At 38.9% G+C, this 15463-nt stretch overlaps 2 protein-coding genes across 2 annotated transcripts in view; one reads left to right on the forward strand and one right to left on the reverse strand.

The window, feature by feature from the left end:
• COL4A5 (collagen type IV alpha 5 chain) overlaps window positions 1–8537 on the reverse strand; it is a 213472-nt gene extending 204935 nt beyond the window's left edge. Inside the window, exon 1 of the mRNA XM_081808437.1 lies at window positions 8151–8537. Within this exon, the coding sequence (XP_081664563.1) occupies window positions 8151–8231 (81 nt within the window). The 5' untranslated portion in view covers window positions 8232–8537. The remainder of the gene's footprint in view (window positions 1–8150) is intronic.
• A 1420-nt stretch (window positions 8538–9957) lies between these two features.
• COL4A6 (collagen type IV alpha 6 chain) overlaps window positions 9958–15463 on the forward strand; it is a 251832-nt gene continuing 246326 nt past the window's right edge. Inside the window, exons 1-2 of the mRNA XM_081808441.1 lie at window positions 9958–10242; window positions 10438–10489. Coding sequence (XP_081664567.1) covers window positions 10232–10242; window positions 10438–10489 — 63 coding nt within the window. The 5' untranslated portion in view covers window positions 9958–10231. The remainder of the gene's footprint in view (window positions 10243–10437; window positions 10490–15463) is intronic.

A 15463-nucleotide genomic window follows, 5' to 3' on the forward strand; every position in this document is an offset into this window, starting at 1 on the left:
CTAAGAACCTTGCTTTTATTCAGATTTTCCCACCCTCCAACTTTTGCAGGCACCAATGTGCTTTGGAAGCAGGGGTGTTAAGTCACTAGTCTAACTACTTTTATGGTCCTATTTCACTTGCCAATGTACTAGTAGAAATATATACATACAAAACAATTCTAACCAATGAGATGTAAGGGGTGTTTTCAGGGTGGGGGTATGGGACACCTGATAAAGTTTTCATTGCTGATAAAAGAGGACACAAATGAACAGAGAGTTCATACTCTTCTTTTACTGGTCATTGTGGTATCTTCATGTGATCTCTGGAACTGCAGCAGCCATCCTGGTAGTATGAAGGGCACTAATCTGAAAGTAAGCTGTTAGGCAGAGTATGACAGAACAGAAAGTGGAAGGAACCTATGTCATTTATTTGGCTGAACTGATTAACCTTGGAGATACTCTACTTCAAAACTTCTTGTTAAGTGAGCTAAAATTTTCCTTTATTGTTAAGACAGCTGAATTTCTGTTTTCTACCACCTGCAACAGATAAAAACTTATCTGATATAAACAGGCACTGTTATGCCTATCTTTCATATAGGAAATGTTTTACTACATCAATTAGATTGTGAGATTATGGACAGAGAAGGGCCTCTCCTCCATGAACAAAGTCCTAGAGAGCTCAAAATACAGAATACACTAAACAATTTTTCCCTAGTGTCCCACTCTTAGTACCATTTTCCTCCTCAAGTTCCAAGATCTCCTTCAATATTCCATTAGTGTCATATATACCATAAGAAAATTTGGAAGCAATTCAGCCAGTTCTCCTAACATATAGGAAGAGTGTTATTTGACTTAATTATAAGATGATGTAAATGCTAACAGAATTTCTTACAGTCTTATTTTAGTACTCACTGTCATAAAACCAATTCTATTAACCTGACTAGCACTTGTTCATAAGCGGTGCTTAAGTCTCCAAGTTAATAAGTAAATGTAATGTTTACATCAGATTCAATAAAATTAAAAAAAAATAAATTAAAAATTGAATTTAGCAAAAGCCTGTTTCCTTATAACATTTGCTTTGGTTGTCTTTGGTTAGCAAATAGCAAGGGATTTAAGGTTCCCATTTCATCAGGGTAGCAAGTACCATCACAAACTACACTTTTGGTTAAAGGCCAGCAGAAGCTGCTAAAGGAACAAAGGGCAGTTGGACCTGGATAGATTATGAAGGTAAATAAACTCAAGCATTGATGCATAAAATGAGAATCTGGTTTGTTAAAATTAAAGGAGCCTATGTATCAGAGATCACACTAAAGATGCCTCTCCAAAAAAACCTCAAGAATTACTGCTATTAAAAACACATCTTTGTAATGAAGATTTAGTTAAGTGGCTGGTGGTTCATTTATAATGTTAATTAGAGGGAATATATTTTCAAAAATTACTTCTGTTCCATGGCTGCTATCATCAGAAGCGGATGAGATAATGGAATCATTACATTTTAAAAAGAAAATCATTAGAGGATAGGACCAAATCAACCAACCAACTGGCAATCAATTGAGCATCAATTCCATAGTCATTGTACTAGACAGAAAAAAATTATTAAGGTTGTCTCATAGGCACTCTTATACACTACTGATAGGAGTATAATTGGTAAAACCATTCTGGAAAGTAATTTGGCAAGAGCAGATCTCTATCATTCAGAAGCTTAAAGTTCAGCTATTCAAATGCCACCTGGAAAAGCCATAATGCATAACAGTTTGTGATTTTACAGAGGAATACATTTGAATTGCACAAGCTACAAGGCTGGCATAAAGGCAATAAAGTCTCTTAGCTCGTGAGGAAACACAAGAAGAAGGTAAAATGGAAGTGGTACCAAATGGATGGGGGACCTGTGATTCCATGTATACTTACAAGTTTGTTTCTTAAAAGAGGAGCTGGGGGCTGGAATAGCATCACCCCAAAGTGAGAAAAATAGATTAGCAATTAATGGGGGAAATGTCCTGGAGTAACACTAAGGGAAAGATGAAAGCAAGGGACAGCACTAGACAAAGACACAGCCATTTAAGTGTAAGCATCACAGGCAGCTATAGGGTAGGGATTGATGAAGAGAGTGAGAAGGGAGAGCAGAAGGGGCTCCCATTTCAGATGCATTCCACAACTCTGCTAGGGAAAGGGGAATGTCAATGGGTTTGGCGTATGTTATATCCTTGCTATTGCTAGGAAGAGGTGAGGGGTGGTATTCATGGAGGGCAGGCTCCACCTTCTGTCCAGGGGAGAAATGGAGAGGAATGCATGGTTTACTAAATTAAAATTGAGGCCCTTGAGGATGGATGGCCTAGGCAATTACAGTAAAGAGTTATTAAAGGATGGGCCAGTGGTGAGTGTATCTTTAAAATCAAGTCAAGTGACCAGTCACAGGAAGGGGTTATGGACAGGGCAGTGGGAATTATTCAACTTTTCAACATGACTTTATTTTTCTGTATTATCTATCATGTATGAAACAGGAACTGAGGAAAATCTCATGAGCAGGTTTTAGAGTCAGACCATTCTGATTCAAATCTTGGCCCAATTATTTACTAACTGCACGACTTTGGACAAGTTATTTAACTACCTTGTGGGCCTCAGACTCCTTATACATAAAAATGGGAATAGTATTATCTACCTAACAGGTATAACATAGTAACCACTAAAAAAAGTTAGCTATCATAATTTATCTGTTGATATCACCTTTCTAAATGTCAGGGTCTGCTGCATGTACCAAAGACTCTGAAAATACTAATGGCTTTTAACCCACTAACTCCCTATAAAGGAGGCAGTACTAATAAAAGAATACAAAATATGGAATAAGAATTATTCATGGCAGTTTTTCTTACAATGGCTTTAAAAACTTGAAATTTAAAAATATATTCTATAGGGGCACCTGGCTGGCTCAGTCAGTAGAGCATGTGATTCTTGATCTTGGGGTTGTGAGTGTGAGCCCCATATTGGGTATAGAGATTACTTTTAAAAAAATCTTTAAAAAAATATTCTATAAAAGTGAGTAAGGGAAGGAAAACTAAAATAAGATAAAGAAAGAGAGGGAGACAAACCATGAGAGACTATGGACTCTGGGAAACAAACTGAGGGTTTCAGAAGGGAGTGGGGTAGAGGATGGCATAGCCAGGTGATGGGTATTAAGGAGGGCACTTGATGTAATGAGCACTGGGTGTTATATGTAACTGATGAATCACTAAATTCTACCCCTGAAACTAATACTACACTATATATGAACTAACTTGAATTTAAATAAAATTTTGAAAAAAAGAAGAACAAAGTGAATAGGTAATTTAATTGTGGTATGTATAACTTATATACAGTCATTTAAAACTAGTATCTTTATTTTTTTTAAGATTTATTTATTTATTTGAGAGAGCATGAGCAGGAGGGGCAGAGGGAGGAGAGAGAATCTCAAGCAGACTTCTTGCTGAGCGTGGAGCCCGACATGGGGCCTGATCCCAGGACCCTGAGATCATGACCTGAGCTAAAACAAAGAGTCGGACACTTAACTGGCTGTGCCAAGCAGGTGCCCCTAAAACTAGTATCTTTAAACAAAGAATTTTAATAACATGGGAAAATGCTTAATAAATGAAAAAAGCATTACAATATACAACTGTATATAAAGTAATCCCAATTTTTAAAAATTTTAACCAATTTTTAAAGAGGAAAATCATTAAACAATAATTGGAACCCCAATTTCTATGTTGTTGATAGAACTGTGGACATGTTTTTATTTTCTTCTTTATAATTTTCTGCATTTTTCAAGTTTCCAATACTAAGCATGTATTACTTTTGCTATTAGACAAAACCAACATGTAAATTGGTTGAACAAATGAACAAATATACAGTTCTTGCCTATAATCTAATAGGGAGAACAGATAAAATCCCATGAAACAAAATGCTTGTAAGACCAAATACATTTAGGGCACCTGGGTGGCTCAGATGGTTAAGCGTCTGCCTTCGGCTCAGGTCATGATCCCAGAGTCCTGGGATCGAGTCCCGCATCGGGCTCCCTGCTCAGTGGGGAGCCTGCTTCTCCCTCTGCCTCTCTCTCTCTCTCTTATGAATAGATGAATAAAATCTTTAAAAAAAAAAAGACCAAATACATTTAGATACTAGACAGGAAGAGGCTAAATATTACAAATGTTCAAAGAAGACTAAAATCAGCCATTGATATGTAATAGTAAGGGAAAGTTTCACAGAAAGACTATTCTCACTAGCACGTAAACTCCATGGAGGCAAGAAACCTGTCTATCTTATTTAGTTTTATTCACATTGTCTAGCACAGAATGATTTTGCGAACAGAACATATCCAAGAGGGTGGCAATAAAACAACATATACAATTCTTTTTTTTTTTATTCTTATGTTAATCCCCATACATTACATCATTAGTTCTAGAACAACATATACAATTCTTAAGTACTTATAAGTTGCTGAATAAATATCTGCTGGATGAATATAAACATCACGCTGAAACTGAGCAAAGATTTGGATCAACAGGATTCCAATCAAAATGTAGAGGCAAGGGGCACTTGGGTGGCTCAGTCAGTTAAGCGTTTGCCTTTGGCTCAGGTCAAGATCTCAGAGTCCTGAGATGGAGCCCCATGCATCAGGCTCTCTGCTCAGCGGGAGGCCTGCTTCTCCCTCTCCCTACCACTCTGCCTACTTGTGCTCTATCAAATAAATAAAATCTTTAAAAAAAAAAATGGAGAGTGGGGCGCCTGGGTGGCTCAGTCGTTAAGCATCTGCCTTCGGCTCAGGTCCTGATCCCAGGGTCCTGGGATCGAGCAAAAAGCAAAACCTTCTTCAAAATAATCATCCACCACAAATTATAGTTGTTTTATAAATCTAACTTTTTATATGTGATTGTATAAAATCACACCTGCAACACACAATTGCTTCTAGATTGCTTTAAATTATCTCTCTATATGCAGATATATGTACAAAAATCAAACTGATCTCTATTATGATCTCTTATTCTAAGTCCAAAGCTGTTTCCATTATACGATGCTACTTCTCCTAACATCAGCAGGAAGAGATGTAATCCCCATTATCATTTCCATTTCACCTCCTGTGTCTCCACCACCAAAAAAAAAAAAGGTAGCAGAGATCCAAACACTCTGAACAGCAAATAAGTCTCTATAGACCATATACAAAGGAGGTAGTATAGTACAGTCATTGAGGGTAAAGAATTTGGAGTCAAGCTGTTGCAATTTCCAGCCCCACAACTTAGTACCTATGTGATTTTTTGGAAGTTACTTAACCTCTATGATTCATAGCTTCTTGATCTGTAAAGTGGGGATAACAATGGTATATATCTCATAGGTCTGTTGCAAAGACTAAATATGATAATGTACATTGCCATATTAGCACAATGCTTGGCACATAGTAAACACTCAAAAATTAAAGTTATGATCACAGTGTCAACAAATTCTTCCTATGGAGCAGTCAATTCATAGTATACTTCAGAGGAAAAACTGTTCTGGTCACAAATGACATTACTACCCTCAGTGAGTTGTTGCCACTGGTCACAAGAGAGATGGTACATTTAAATTAGAGAAACCTATCCACTTCACTGCACAAAAAAACTCGTATTTGTATAGTAGGGGTAGTACAATTTTACACACAGTATCCATAAATCTAAGTTGCATATTCTACTGATAGTAAGTATGGGTATAATTACCTTTCCATAAAAATATGTTCTTTCCACCACTAGAAAAGACCTTTACAAACTAAACCTGCCTTTTTCTCTTACTGCCAACCTTTTCAGCATAAAGATTATTCTATTCCACCTAATAAACACTCTACCTAAAAAAATCTTCCACGTATTTATGATATCCCAATTTGGCATGACTTCAGAAATAAATCACTTAACTATGAAAAATTAAAGCAATTCTTGTAAGTATCAATATTCTTCCTGATATAAAAGTCCCAATACCAGACTACTTCAGTCAACAATCAGTCAACTCCACTACCATCCATTTTATTCTGGAGAAGGTCACCAATATCCCTAGCACTAATATGGAGAGAAGATACCATTCATATCTTTGAGATGATTAAAACATTTCCTCTAACGAGGATATTGATGTGTGAAGCAGAAAAAACAAACCCCTGGCTTTATTAGAGGCACAATGTCCTAATGATAGAGAAATGGGATATAAAATGTTCTTTTAAAATTATACAGAAAGAAAAAGGAAAAAAACTGCATGGTATCTTCTGTAACTACTTCATGAACACTCAATCATTAGAGTCCAAGAAAATAAGCTTGCTCCCAAGTTCTGTCAACCATAAAAAGAAATCTCACTTTTGATTTTATTACAAATTGATGTATAGTATTGTTATACATACCTGTATGACTGGTATCGGGTGCACATTTACTAACAGCAACATCAAAGGAAAAAAATTAGAAATATTTAAACATCCACAAAACCTTGGCCCCTGGGCCACATGCCATAAGCGGTAAGCACCAAGATGTTTTTAAAAGTAACTTATTTTCCCGATGGAGGGCATGTATTGAATAGAGCACTGGGCGTTACACACAAACAATGAATCACGGAACACTACATCAAAAAAATTAATTAATTAATTTTTAAAAACTAAAAAAAAAGTAACTTATTTTCAACAACACAATTGTAGTTTTATCTGGGGGCCTATAAGCACTACTGAGTGGCAAAACCTTACCCCATTAAGATGCTCTGCATCAAAAAAAGCAATTTTAAGTCATCTCTAATTTTTCAGAGGAAAAATTACAAGTGTAGTTGATATTCATGGTTTTTCAGCAGACCTGCTATCATAATGACGTTGTGCTTAGAGTAATATGAAAGTTAGTTTTCATACCTTGGGTACACATTTTCTGGAGGATAAAAGGACAATGTAATCTGAGGTATGCTGAGTGTATAGAGAAACCAGACAGCTAACTTAAAAGTGGACCCAGATAAGCCATAACATAGCAGCTGCATATATAAAGAACTGATAAGTCACTCAACCACGGAAGGCCTAAGCCATGATCTCACATTAAAGTGTTTTTAAAACCACCCATTATGATCACTCAAATATAACTTTTAAATAATTTGTCGCATACTTAATTCTTTCAAGGTTAAGCGAAATGAAGGATGATGGGCTTCAGGCTGGAAAACATTTTCTTTAACAAAGCCATTCATTCCTTTACATCTGCCTCATCCCCGGAAAGATAGTGGGTGGGACTACCCAGAGATCCTTCTAGGAGATATATTGGAGTTTTAATTCTACATTCCTAAAACTGAGTGGAATTTTTGCGCTGTCATTTCACAGGTGCATCCTCCTCCACTGTCCGTTAAATCAGAACACTCATTCTTCTTTGAAAAAAAGAGAATTCTTTTCCTTTAAATAGGTGATGGGCATAGTTTCAATTTGTTTAGGTGCCTTAGTAAGATTTTTTAAGTAAACAACAAACAAAAACCCAGGAGTTAAACAACAACAACAACAACAACCCACGACGCCGAAGACCTGGAGCCTGAGGCCATCCGTCTTTACCTCCTTCTTCCGTGTGTTACCTGAGCGTTTGCCATAAGGACGTCAAAAGGGGGACACGGTCTCTACAGGGGCTTTAGTGGCCAGATGTGAGGGTAGGTTCGTGTGGCCTAAGGAAGGGGCAAAAGGGAAGCACTTCCCGGGCGCGCCCAACATTCTGATGGAAGCTGGATTTAGAAAAGGCAAAATATTCAACTACAGACCAGGTTTAAAGAGTGCGTGGGCTGGGTACAACTAGTGTAAAGGTTAGCCGGCAGGCAAGGGAAACAACCCGAGGGCGGAGGGTGGGGAGGAAAAGTTTCAAATACCCTCCAGAGCCTAGTGAGCTATTAAGGTGCGTCCCCCACCCCGGCTCCGCTCTGGCCCCCCAGGGCAGCTAGCTGCTGCAAAGCCCGCAGCCCGATTTTTAAACGTAAACCTCTCCCTTGGGCTGGAGAAGGCTTGAGCTACAGCGTTGTAAATAATGTTTCCTCCTAAGCAAGTGAGGGCAGAGTGGAATTCCCTAGCCAAGGCCGAGGAGAAAGGAAGGTAAAGGGACAAAAAAGTAATTTCTGCCTGAGCGTGAGATGACGGGGGCGGGGGGGGGGGGGGAGTGGAGGCGGGGGGGGGGGTAGAAGGAAGGACTTACCGCAGCCTCTGCAGGCTGCCCCCAAAGACTCAGGGCCAGTAAGAACAAGCCGGCAGCCAGGCTGACTCCACGCAGTTTCATTCTTCTCCGGCTCCCGCAGCTCCTTCAGCACCCGCACGAAATCCCTGGCTAGCTCTGACCAACTGACATAATCTTGAGTTTATGGGGAGAGAGCTAGAGGCGGAGAGGGACAGCGAGGGTGTCCCAATTGTGCCCGTCGGCTTAGGTGAGGAGGAAGCTTTTTAAGAGTGTTGGGGGTGGGAAAAAAAAAAAAAAAAAAGGAGAAGCTCTTCTTCCCTCCCCCCCTCCCCTCCCCAAAGCTGGTCTCTCGGGAGCACTTTTCCCTTCTGTCTGGACTTGCAAACTTTTTCCTCACGCAAGTCCCACAGCTCAACTTTCCTCCCTCTCTCCTCCCGCACCGCCCCCTCCCCACCAGCTACTGGGGAATTTGAGGATCACTCCGCCACCGCTTCAGACTGCCCCAGCAACCTGCGAGGGAGTGACGCTCAGTTATTTGGGGGAGGGAAACTTCCAGATCAGTTGGCTGAGTACCATGAGTCCAACCGGGAAGCTTTTCTATTCGTTCACTTGCACCTTCCGTTGGTATTACTCTTCCCTGCCCAGTCCCACTCTCATTGGTGAGAGCACCAAAGCCAATTACAAATAGACCTGAGCTGGGACTATTTTTTTTAGCGGATGGATCTTAGAAGAACTGAGCTTTTTATTGTTAATGATTAGAAACAAATTTTGGTCGCCGCTCCCTGGGCTGCTGGTGTTCTTTGCCTTCCACCTGCTCGCAGGACAGTTTCTACATACAATAAAATATGTGAAAATATTAGAACTGTATAAGTATATTTACATAATTAAACATATTCTTACAACCGAAGAATTAGGAAAACGAACCTACTTAGGTGTACGAAGACTTTATGCGTGATTTAAACATCTAAGATTGAGGAGCATTCAGTAGATATTGGTAATTATTATATGGTTGGATGCTATTGTAATACAGTCATATCTTTTTATTTAACTACATTGTTAAATGCTGTAATTTTTACCTTTTGTGTTGAACTAATATAAAAAGGTATTGACTCTCATTGCAGTTGTGTTTCAGAAGGATTTAGTACGGGGAATTAAATAACTTTCATGAAGTTTTCTTTAAAACTAACACAGATACCTAACTGGGAACATTTATGTAGAGTTAATGGCAGTTGAATTGATGTTTCCGAAATAAAGTAGACTTGAGCATTACTTTGGTAATCCTGATCTACAGATTTGTTAAAGTACCAACAGGCCCAGAAAATATTTTGTGTGGACTCCTTGGAGGGTCTTTCGTGGATTTGCTCAGGAATTCCTCAGAACATTTCTGTTATCTCAGAACCTAGAATTTGCCACTTGAGAGTCTTGCAAGACTTTGGACCTATTCATGGGGGCCCACTCAGCCTTAGGTTCTACTCAGCTTTGGGTAGATTTATTACTCCAGAAACTTCCACCACCACCCCACCCCACCCCACCCCACCCCCAGGAGCTTAGTAGACGATCAGAATGAGTGTTGTATGCATTTGGGCAAGCGTGCAAGGGCACTTTGGGGCCCATCGGTAGGAGTCCTGTGCCTTAAATCTATTTATGTGTAACAGTTAACGGTGGTTTATGGAAGTGTATGCTGCACAGTTGCTTAGATCTTAGTGTAGAGGCCTCTATGGGCCTGCGCGTGAAGCTGTGGAGATGCGTGGGAATATTATGCGCAGAGGTCCCTGAAAGTGAGAAAGACGCCGGGCTGCCCAAGGTAGGGGGGATGATTGACAGCAGACAGCCCCGCCCCTTTCCCTCCATTCCTTCCTCTCCTAGTGTATGGAACTATCTTTTGAGTGCGGCAAGTTGTAGCGGGCACCGCTGACTGTTTCCCTTTGGGGCACTTCTTATCTAGAAGCTGTTTAGTTTCTTCCGAAGTGGGCCACTTCGCCCCCCTAGCCCGTCCTCCTGAATAAGGAAGCAGCCGCCAAGCATCAGCGGAGCCCTGATGAGCCGGGGCTGTGGAGCCGCTTAGCTGTCTCCCGGGACCCAGCTCCGGAGGAGCCGCAAGCATGCACCCTGGGTGAGCTGTTGCTGCCCTGAGCTCCCCTCCCTCTTTCCTACTTTGAGCTACTTTGCCGGACCGGGACTATACTTGTACTTATGTCATTGCAGAGAAAGTGGGGGGGCAGGCAGCCAAAAAGGGTCGGGGACTACGGACAGACGTAGGACCCGGAGCCTTGAGAGCCCATGTTACTCACCCTTCCTCCTGTTTCAGGTTGTGGCTGCTCCTGGTTACGTTGTGCCTGACCGAGGAACTGGCAGGAGCCGTGAGTCTCTTTTCCTCCCCGACCCTTTTCCCTCCCCCTCCTTTGACCCCCTTCCCATTCCACCTCTTGTGTTTGTGTTAGGGGGTTACAGAAGGTTGCACTGCGAAACAGAGTTCACATCACTCTCCTTTCTAGTGGGAGTTAATGGGGTTCTTAGGCATAGCACAGCGTCACGCTTATGCCTTTGGGACTCAGGCATCTTTCTATCCCAAAACTTCGTAACGGGTTGGGAAAATAAAAGTGGAAGACACAAGAGACGCACATTTCTGAGCCTATTCCCATACGACTTTAAGATGACTGACATCTGATGCTTTTCTCTGCATCTATCTCCAAGGCAGAAGAAATGTAATTTTCCCTGGTCTACAAGAACATGAATTGGCACACAAGTTTGAGAGTGGGAGGAGAGCGCAAGGAGTGGGACTTGAAAGTGCCGCGAAAGTTATGGGAGTCAACTTGCTTGTGATCCTTTGACAGTACCAGATGACAACATCTGGACTCTTTAACTACCTGAACTGAACTAATACCACTAGATGATGTTCAGTTTCTGTCTGATGTTTCCTTTCACTGGTTTTCTGTGTCATCAGAAAGTTTAGAATAGAAAAAAAAAATCTGAAAGTTAACATTTCATAGGCTGTTTAGATATCATCCATCGAATCAGCTAGGGACTGCAGGCAAAGGAATTTCTGCAGACATCTGGTCAAGAAAAGTTTAATGGATCCCAGAAAGTAGAGAGACCCCCAGTGTAATTACTAGGATAATTTACCAAAGGAGGAATGACCCGAATAATGAGAGATATTGCAGTTTTCCAATCTCACTAGCTACTTCTGCTGGCAGAAATAAAGTTAGCTGCTGAGTTCAAATATGAAGTTGTTTGACTATTGAGTACAATTTCACTGCTCTATTTAATAAACTGTTAATAGCCAAAGTCACGCACCATATAGATGATAGATATTTACCTTGTGGGTTTGACAATTTAAAATGATTGGCTGTATTTTTAATACTTGAAATATTTGTAAATACTATGTATAGAGCCATACTTAATTCAACCCAATAAAAGCAACTAATATGTTTATGGGTGGGGGGAAGGATTACTTTGTCCTGGCATATATCTTTAAGAAAATATCAGAATGAAGTGAAATTATTTCTCTTAAGAAAAGAGAATGATGCCAGAATACCTGACTTTTAACATCTTGTGACACCCCCCCCAACTCAGAACATCAGCTCTTATGTAAGTAAATTCAAGACTTTGTAAACAGGAGTATTGATCTACGATTCTGTGTACTTCTCCATCTGATTCCTCCAGTACACAAGTTTAGTTATGTGTTACCTTGAGGCTCAATACTACATTTATTGAAAATGCCAGGTTTTGATTAGTTAACAATTTGTCCGGGAATCTTGCCGCTTGTAAAATGTTATGCCTGGGCAGCATACCCTCCAGCAAAACCTTTATTTTCAGACTCTAGCTGATTGTATTCAGTGTACTTTTGGGGCAAGGCATTAACAAATCATTCTAGATAGCTGGAGACTGCCCAAACACTGCATTTTATCACTTGATATACATAAAAGGCACTGGAGGATTATGCTTTAATTCTTAGAAGTATTGAAGTGTGTCTCTAAAAGCAAGCCCTGCTTTGGGTGTGTGGATTTCAGATTATCATTGTTTTACAATGCCAACTGCTATATCAGTGTGAGTGACCCCGGTAAGACTAAAATAAACCTTGAGATACACTGACAATATTTTTTGTTTTAGCTTATTTACATCCAGAGCTGCTTCCTTCACTGCTGTTTACTTCTGCATATTATCTTTGGCAGTGTAAAGCTATTTTTTTTTTTTCATTCGGGAGAAAATGGCAAAGAAAAAGAGGAGAATCACAAGATAAGTTCTCAAAAGGTGACTTTTCTGAGGGGAAGTTTTTTGTTTGTTTTTACTCTTTGTAGTGGATTCTCATGTGTATTGGATGGTTCTCATCTCCTCTCAATTCCTGTTTATCCTCTGGGTTTGTAATGTTTTTCACCTTTCAAATGGTTTTAGCTCTTTGAATTCTCTGTACCTTGACTAATACTAATGAAAAATAACGTTTAAATAGATTGACAAGGAACTAGGTTATGCTTCTCTATAAGAAAGTTTGTTCACTGTGAGAGTTAAGTTGCCAATAACAGAATCTTGGTGACCATTTGAGATAGGGTCTTTTAGGTGCTTTTGATTTCTCTTTGTCAGAGTTTATAAAGCAGTGCTATTTAAAGGGATGGAAAGCTAAATGTTAAGACCTGGGATTAAAGAATGAGTTTCCATTAAATTTCTTTAAAAGAGTGATGATCTTCATTGAGGTGAAGTACTTGCACAATTTATCTGAATGAGATAGAGCCTAGGATTTCAGAATATCCATAATCATTTTTGGTTATTAAGTGCCTGAGGCACAGCACACAAAGATTTATTTAAACATAGTCTCTAACTCTCTAGGATTTTACTTTCTCAGATGATGGTGGTCATTATGTTCCTTAAAAGATAGGATACCTAATGATAAATTATTATCTGCATGTACCTGCATTGTGTTAAAGAAAAGAATAGGAAGATTGATATCTCACCATAGGCCAACATATCTAGCAGTTAAAATATGCGAACAAAGTAGTCAGGGTCCTTATTTTTTCTTCCCGGTTTGCCTCAAATCTGCTTTTGTGAAAAGCTCAAATACAACCAAGCATATTTAAAGTCAAAGCCTAGCGAGAGTTATTTAGATAGAGAAGAGGCAAAGGGGAGAAAATATATGTCTGGTTGTCCCCTTCTGCAAAGAGCATAGGTAAATCAAGGTCTGATTGAAATACAAACTTCTTTCCTTAAAGTTGTAACTTGCCCAAGTTGGTCCTTTCCACTGTGATGTTCAGCCCTAATTGCAGCCATCAAAGTATGAATAGAGTGTTCGGGATTTTCAGAGATGGAGAAAGTTTCTTCCTACTCTAAGGATCAAGAGGAGTATTTGCCTTATTTGGGGCTGTGTCTCTAAGAATTCTTTAAATAAAAAAACCAACTTTATTGAGATACAATTTAAATACCATAAATTCACATATTTTATATATATATAATTCAATGATTTTTAGTAAATTTACCAAGTTGTGCAACTATTGCTAGTTTTAGAACATTTTCATCACCCCAGTAAGATCCTTCATATCCAGTCACAGTTAACCCTCATTCCCACCCCTAACCCCAAGTGAACATGAATCTACTTTTCTACTTCTATAGATTTGTCTTTTCTGGGCATTTCATATAAATAGAATAGAATCATATAATATGTGATCTTTTGTGTTTGGCATCTTTCACTTAGCATAATGTTTTTGAAGTTCATTCATGTTGTAGCATGTATCAGTATTTTACTCTATTGGTGTTGGCATTTAATATTGGTATTCCATTATGGATATACCCCATTTTTTAAAAAGATTTTGTTTAGTTATTTGAGAGAGAGAGCACGAGATGGGGGAGGGTCAGAGGGAGAAGCAGACTCCCCGCGGAGCAGGGAGCCTGACGCAGGACTTGATCCTGGAACTCCAGGATCATGACCTGAGCCTAAGGCATTCGCTTAACCGACTGAGCCACCCAGGTGCCCTGAATATACCCCATTTTGTTTATGCATTCACCAGTTAATGGACGTTGGGCTCTTTCCACTTTTTGGCTATTATGAATAAAGCCATTATGAACATTATCATGCAAATCTTTGTGTGGACATTCAATTTACATTTCTTGAGTAGATATGTAGGGATGGAATTGCTAGGTCATATGAAAAATTTCTATTTATATTTATTTAAATCTTTTGCCCATTTTAAGATTGGGTTGTCTTATTATTGAGTTGTAAGAGTTCTTTGGATATTCTGGATACAAGTCCTTTGCCATACATTACAACTTGCAAATATTTTCTCCCAATCTGTGGCTGATGGCTGGTCTTTTCATTTTCTTAATATGAAATTTTAAAGTAGTCTGCTTTGCCAGCAAATGTCCTATATCAGCTAGCTGTGACCAATCACAATATATAACATATATATGTGTGTGTATGTATGTACATAGAATATTTATCTTGGGATGACTAAGGATACTGATACATACATATGAGTACATCATCAAAGGAATCTTCAAATGACTACATAAATGGATAACACATAGATGATAATGTAGCTACACTATTGACAGGTCAAATACAAACATATTTTAAGACAGGAGAGGAGGGGAAATAGATATTATTTAATGCGCTACTAAAGAAGCAGATAGATAATTCCATATCACAAATTTGTCTTATTATGTTTTGATTATTATATTTCAGTATGATGGTTTCCACTGTAATCCCATGTATTTTATTGAATACATTTAAAAAACTATTCTGAAAAGGAGTCCGTAGGCTTCACTAGACTGCCAAAGTAATCTGTGACATTAAAAAAACCCTAGTTATGCAGTTGGTTTTTAGAATAAACAAGTTGTCACTTTCTAAGGCTTGTTCAGGGATGAGGGCATTTGCATTGACTACAAATACCAATAATCTGTTAGATTTTAGGCATATTATGTAGTACCCAGTAAATATGCCCCTAGGTACTATAATCTTATAATCAAGCCAGATCACAGGAGCAAAGTATGCTGTTTCCCTAATGACTTCATTAATATAAGAATGAAACAATACAACATTGTATTGTAAGTCCTAGCCAGAGGAATTACTCAAAAAACGAAATAAAGGCATCCAAATTGGAGAGGAAGAAGTAAAACTGTCACTATTTGTAGATGACGTATTATATATAGAAACCCTAAAGACTCCATCAAAAAAATAAAAACATTAGAACTAATAAACTCAGTAAAGCTGCAGGATACAAAATTAATACACAGAAGTGTGTTGCATTTCTTTACACTATTAATGAACTATCAGAAAAAGAAATCAAGAAAACAATCCCATTTACAAGTACATCAAAAAGAGTAAAATACCATTGAATAAGTTTAACCAA

Source organism: Leptonychotes weddellii, chromosome X (genome assembly GCF_054177405.1).
Source record: "Leptonychotes weddellii isolate Sample4059 chromosome X, ASM5417740v2, whole genome shotgun sequence".
NCBI classification, from domain to species: domain Eukaryota; kingdom Metazoa; phylum Chordata; class Mammalia; order Carnivora; family Phocidae; genus Leptonychotes; species Leptonychotes weddellii.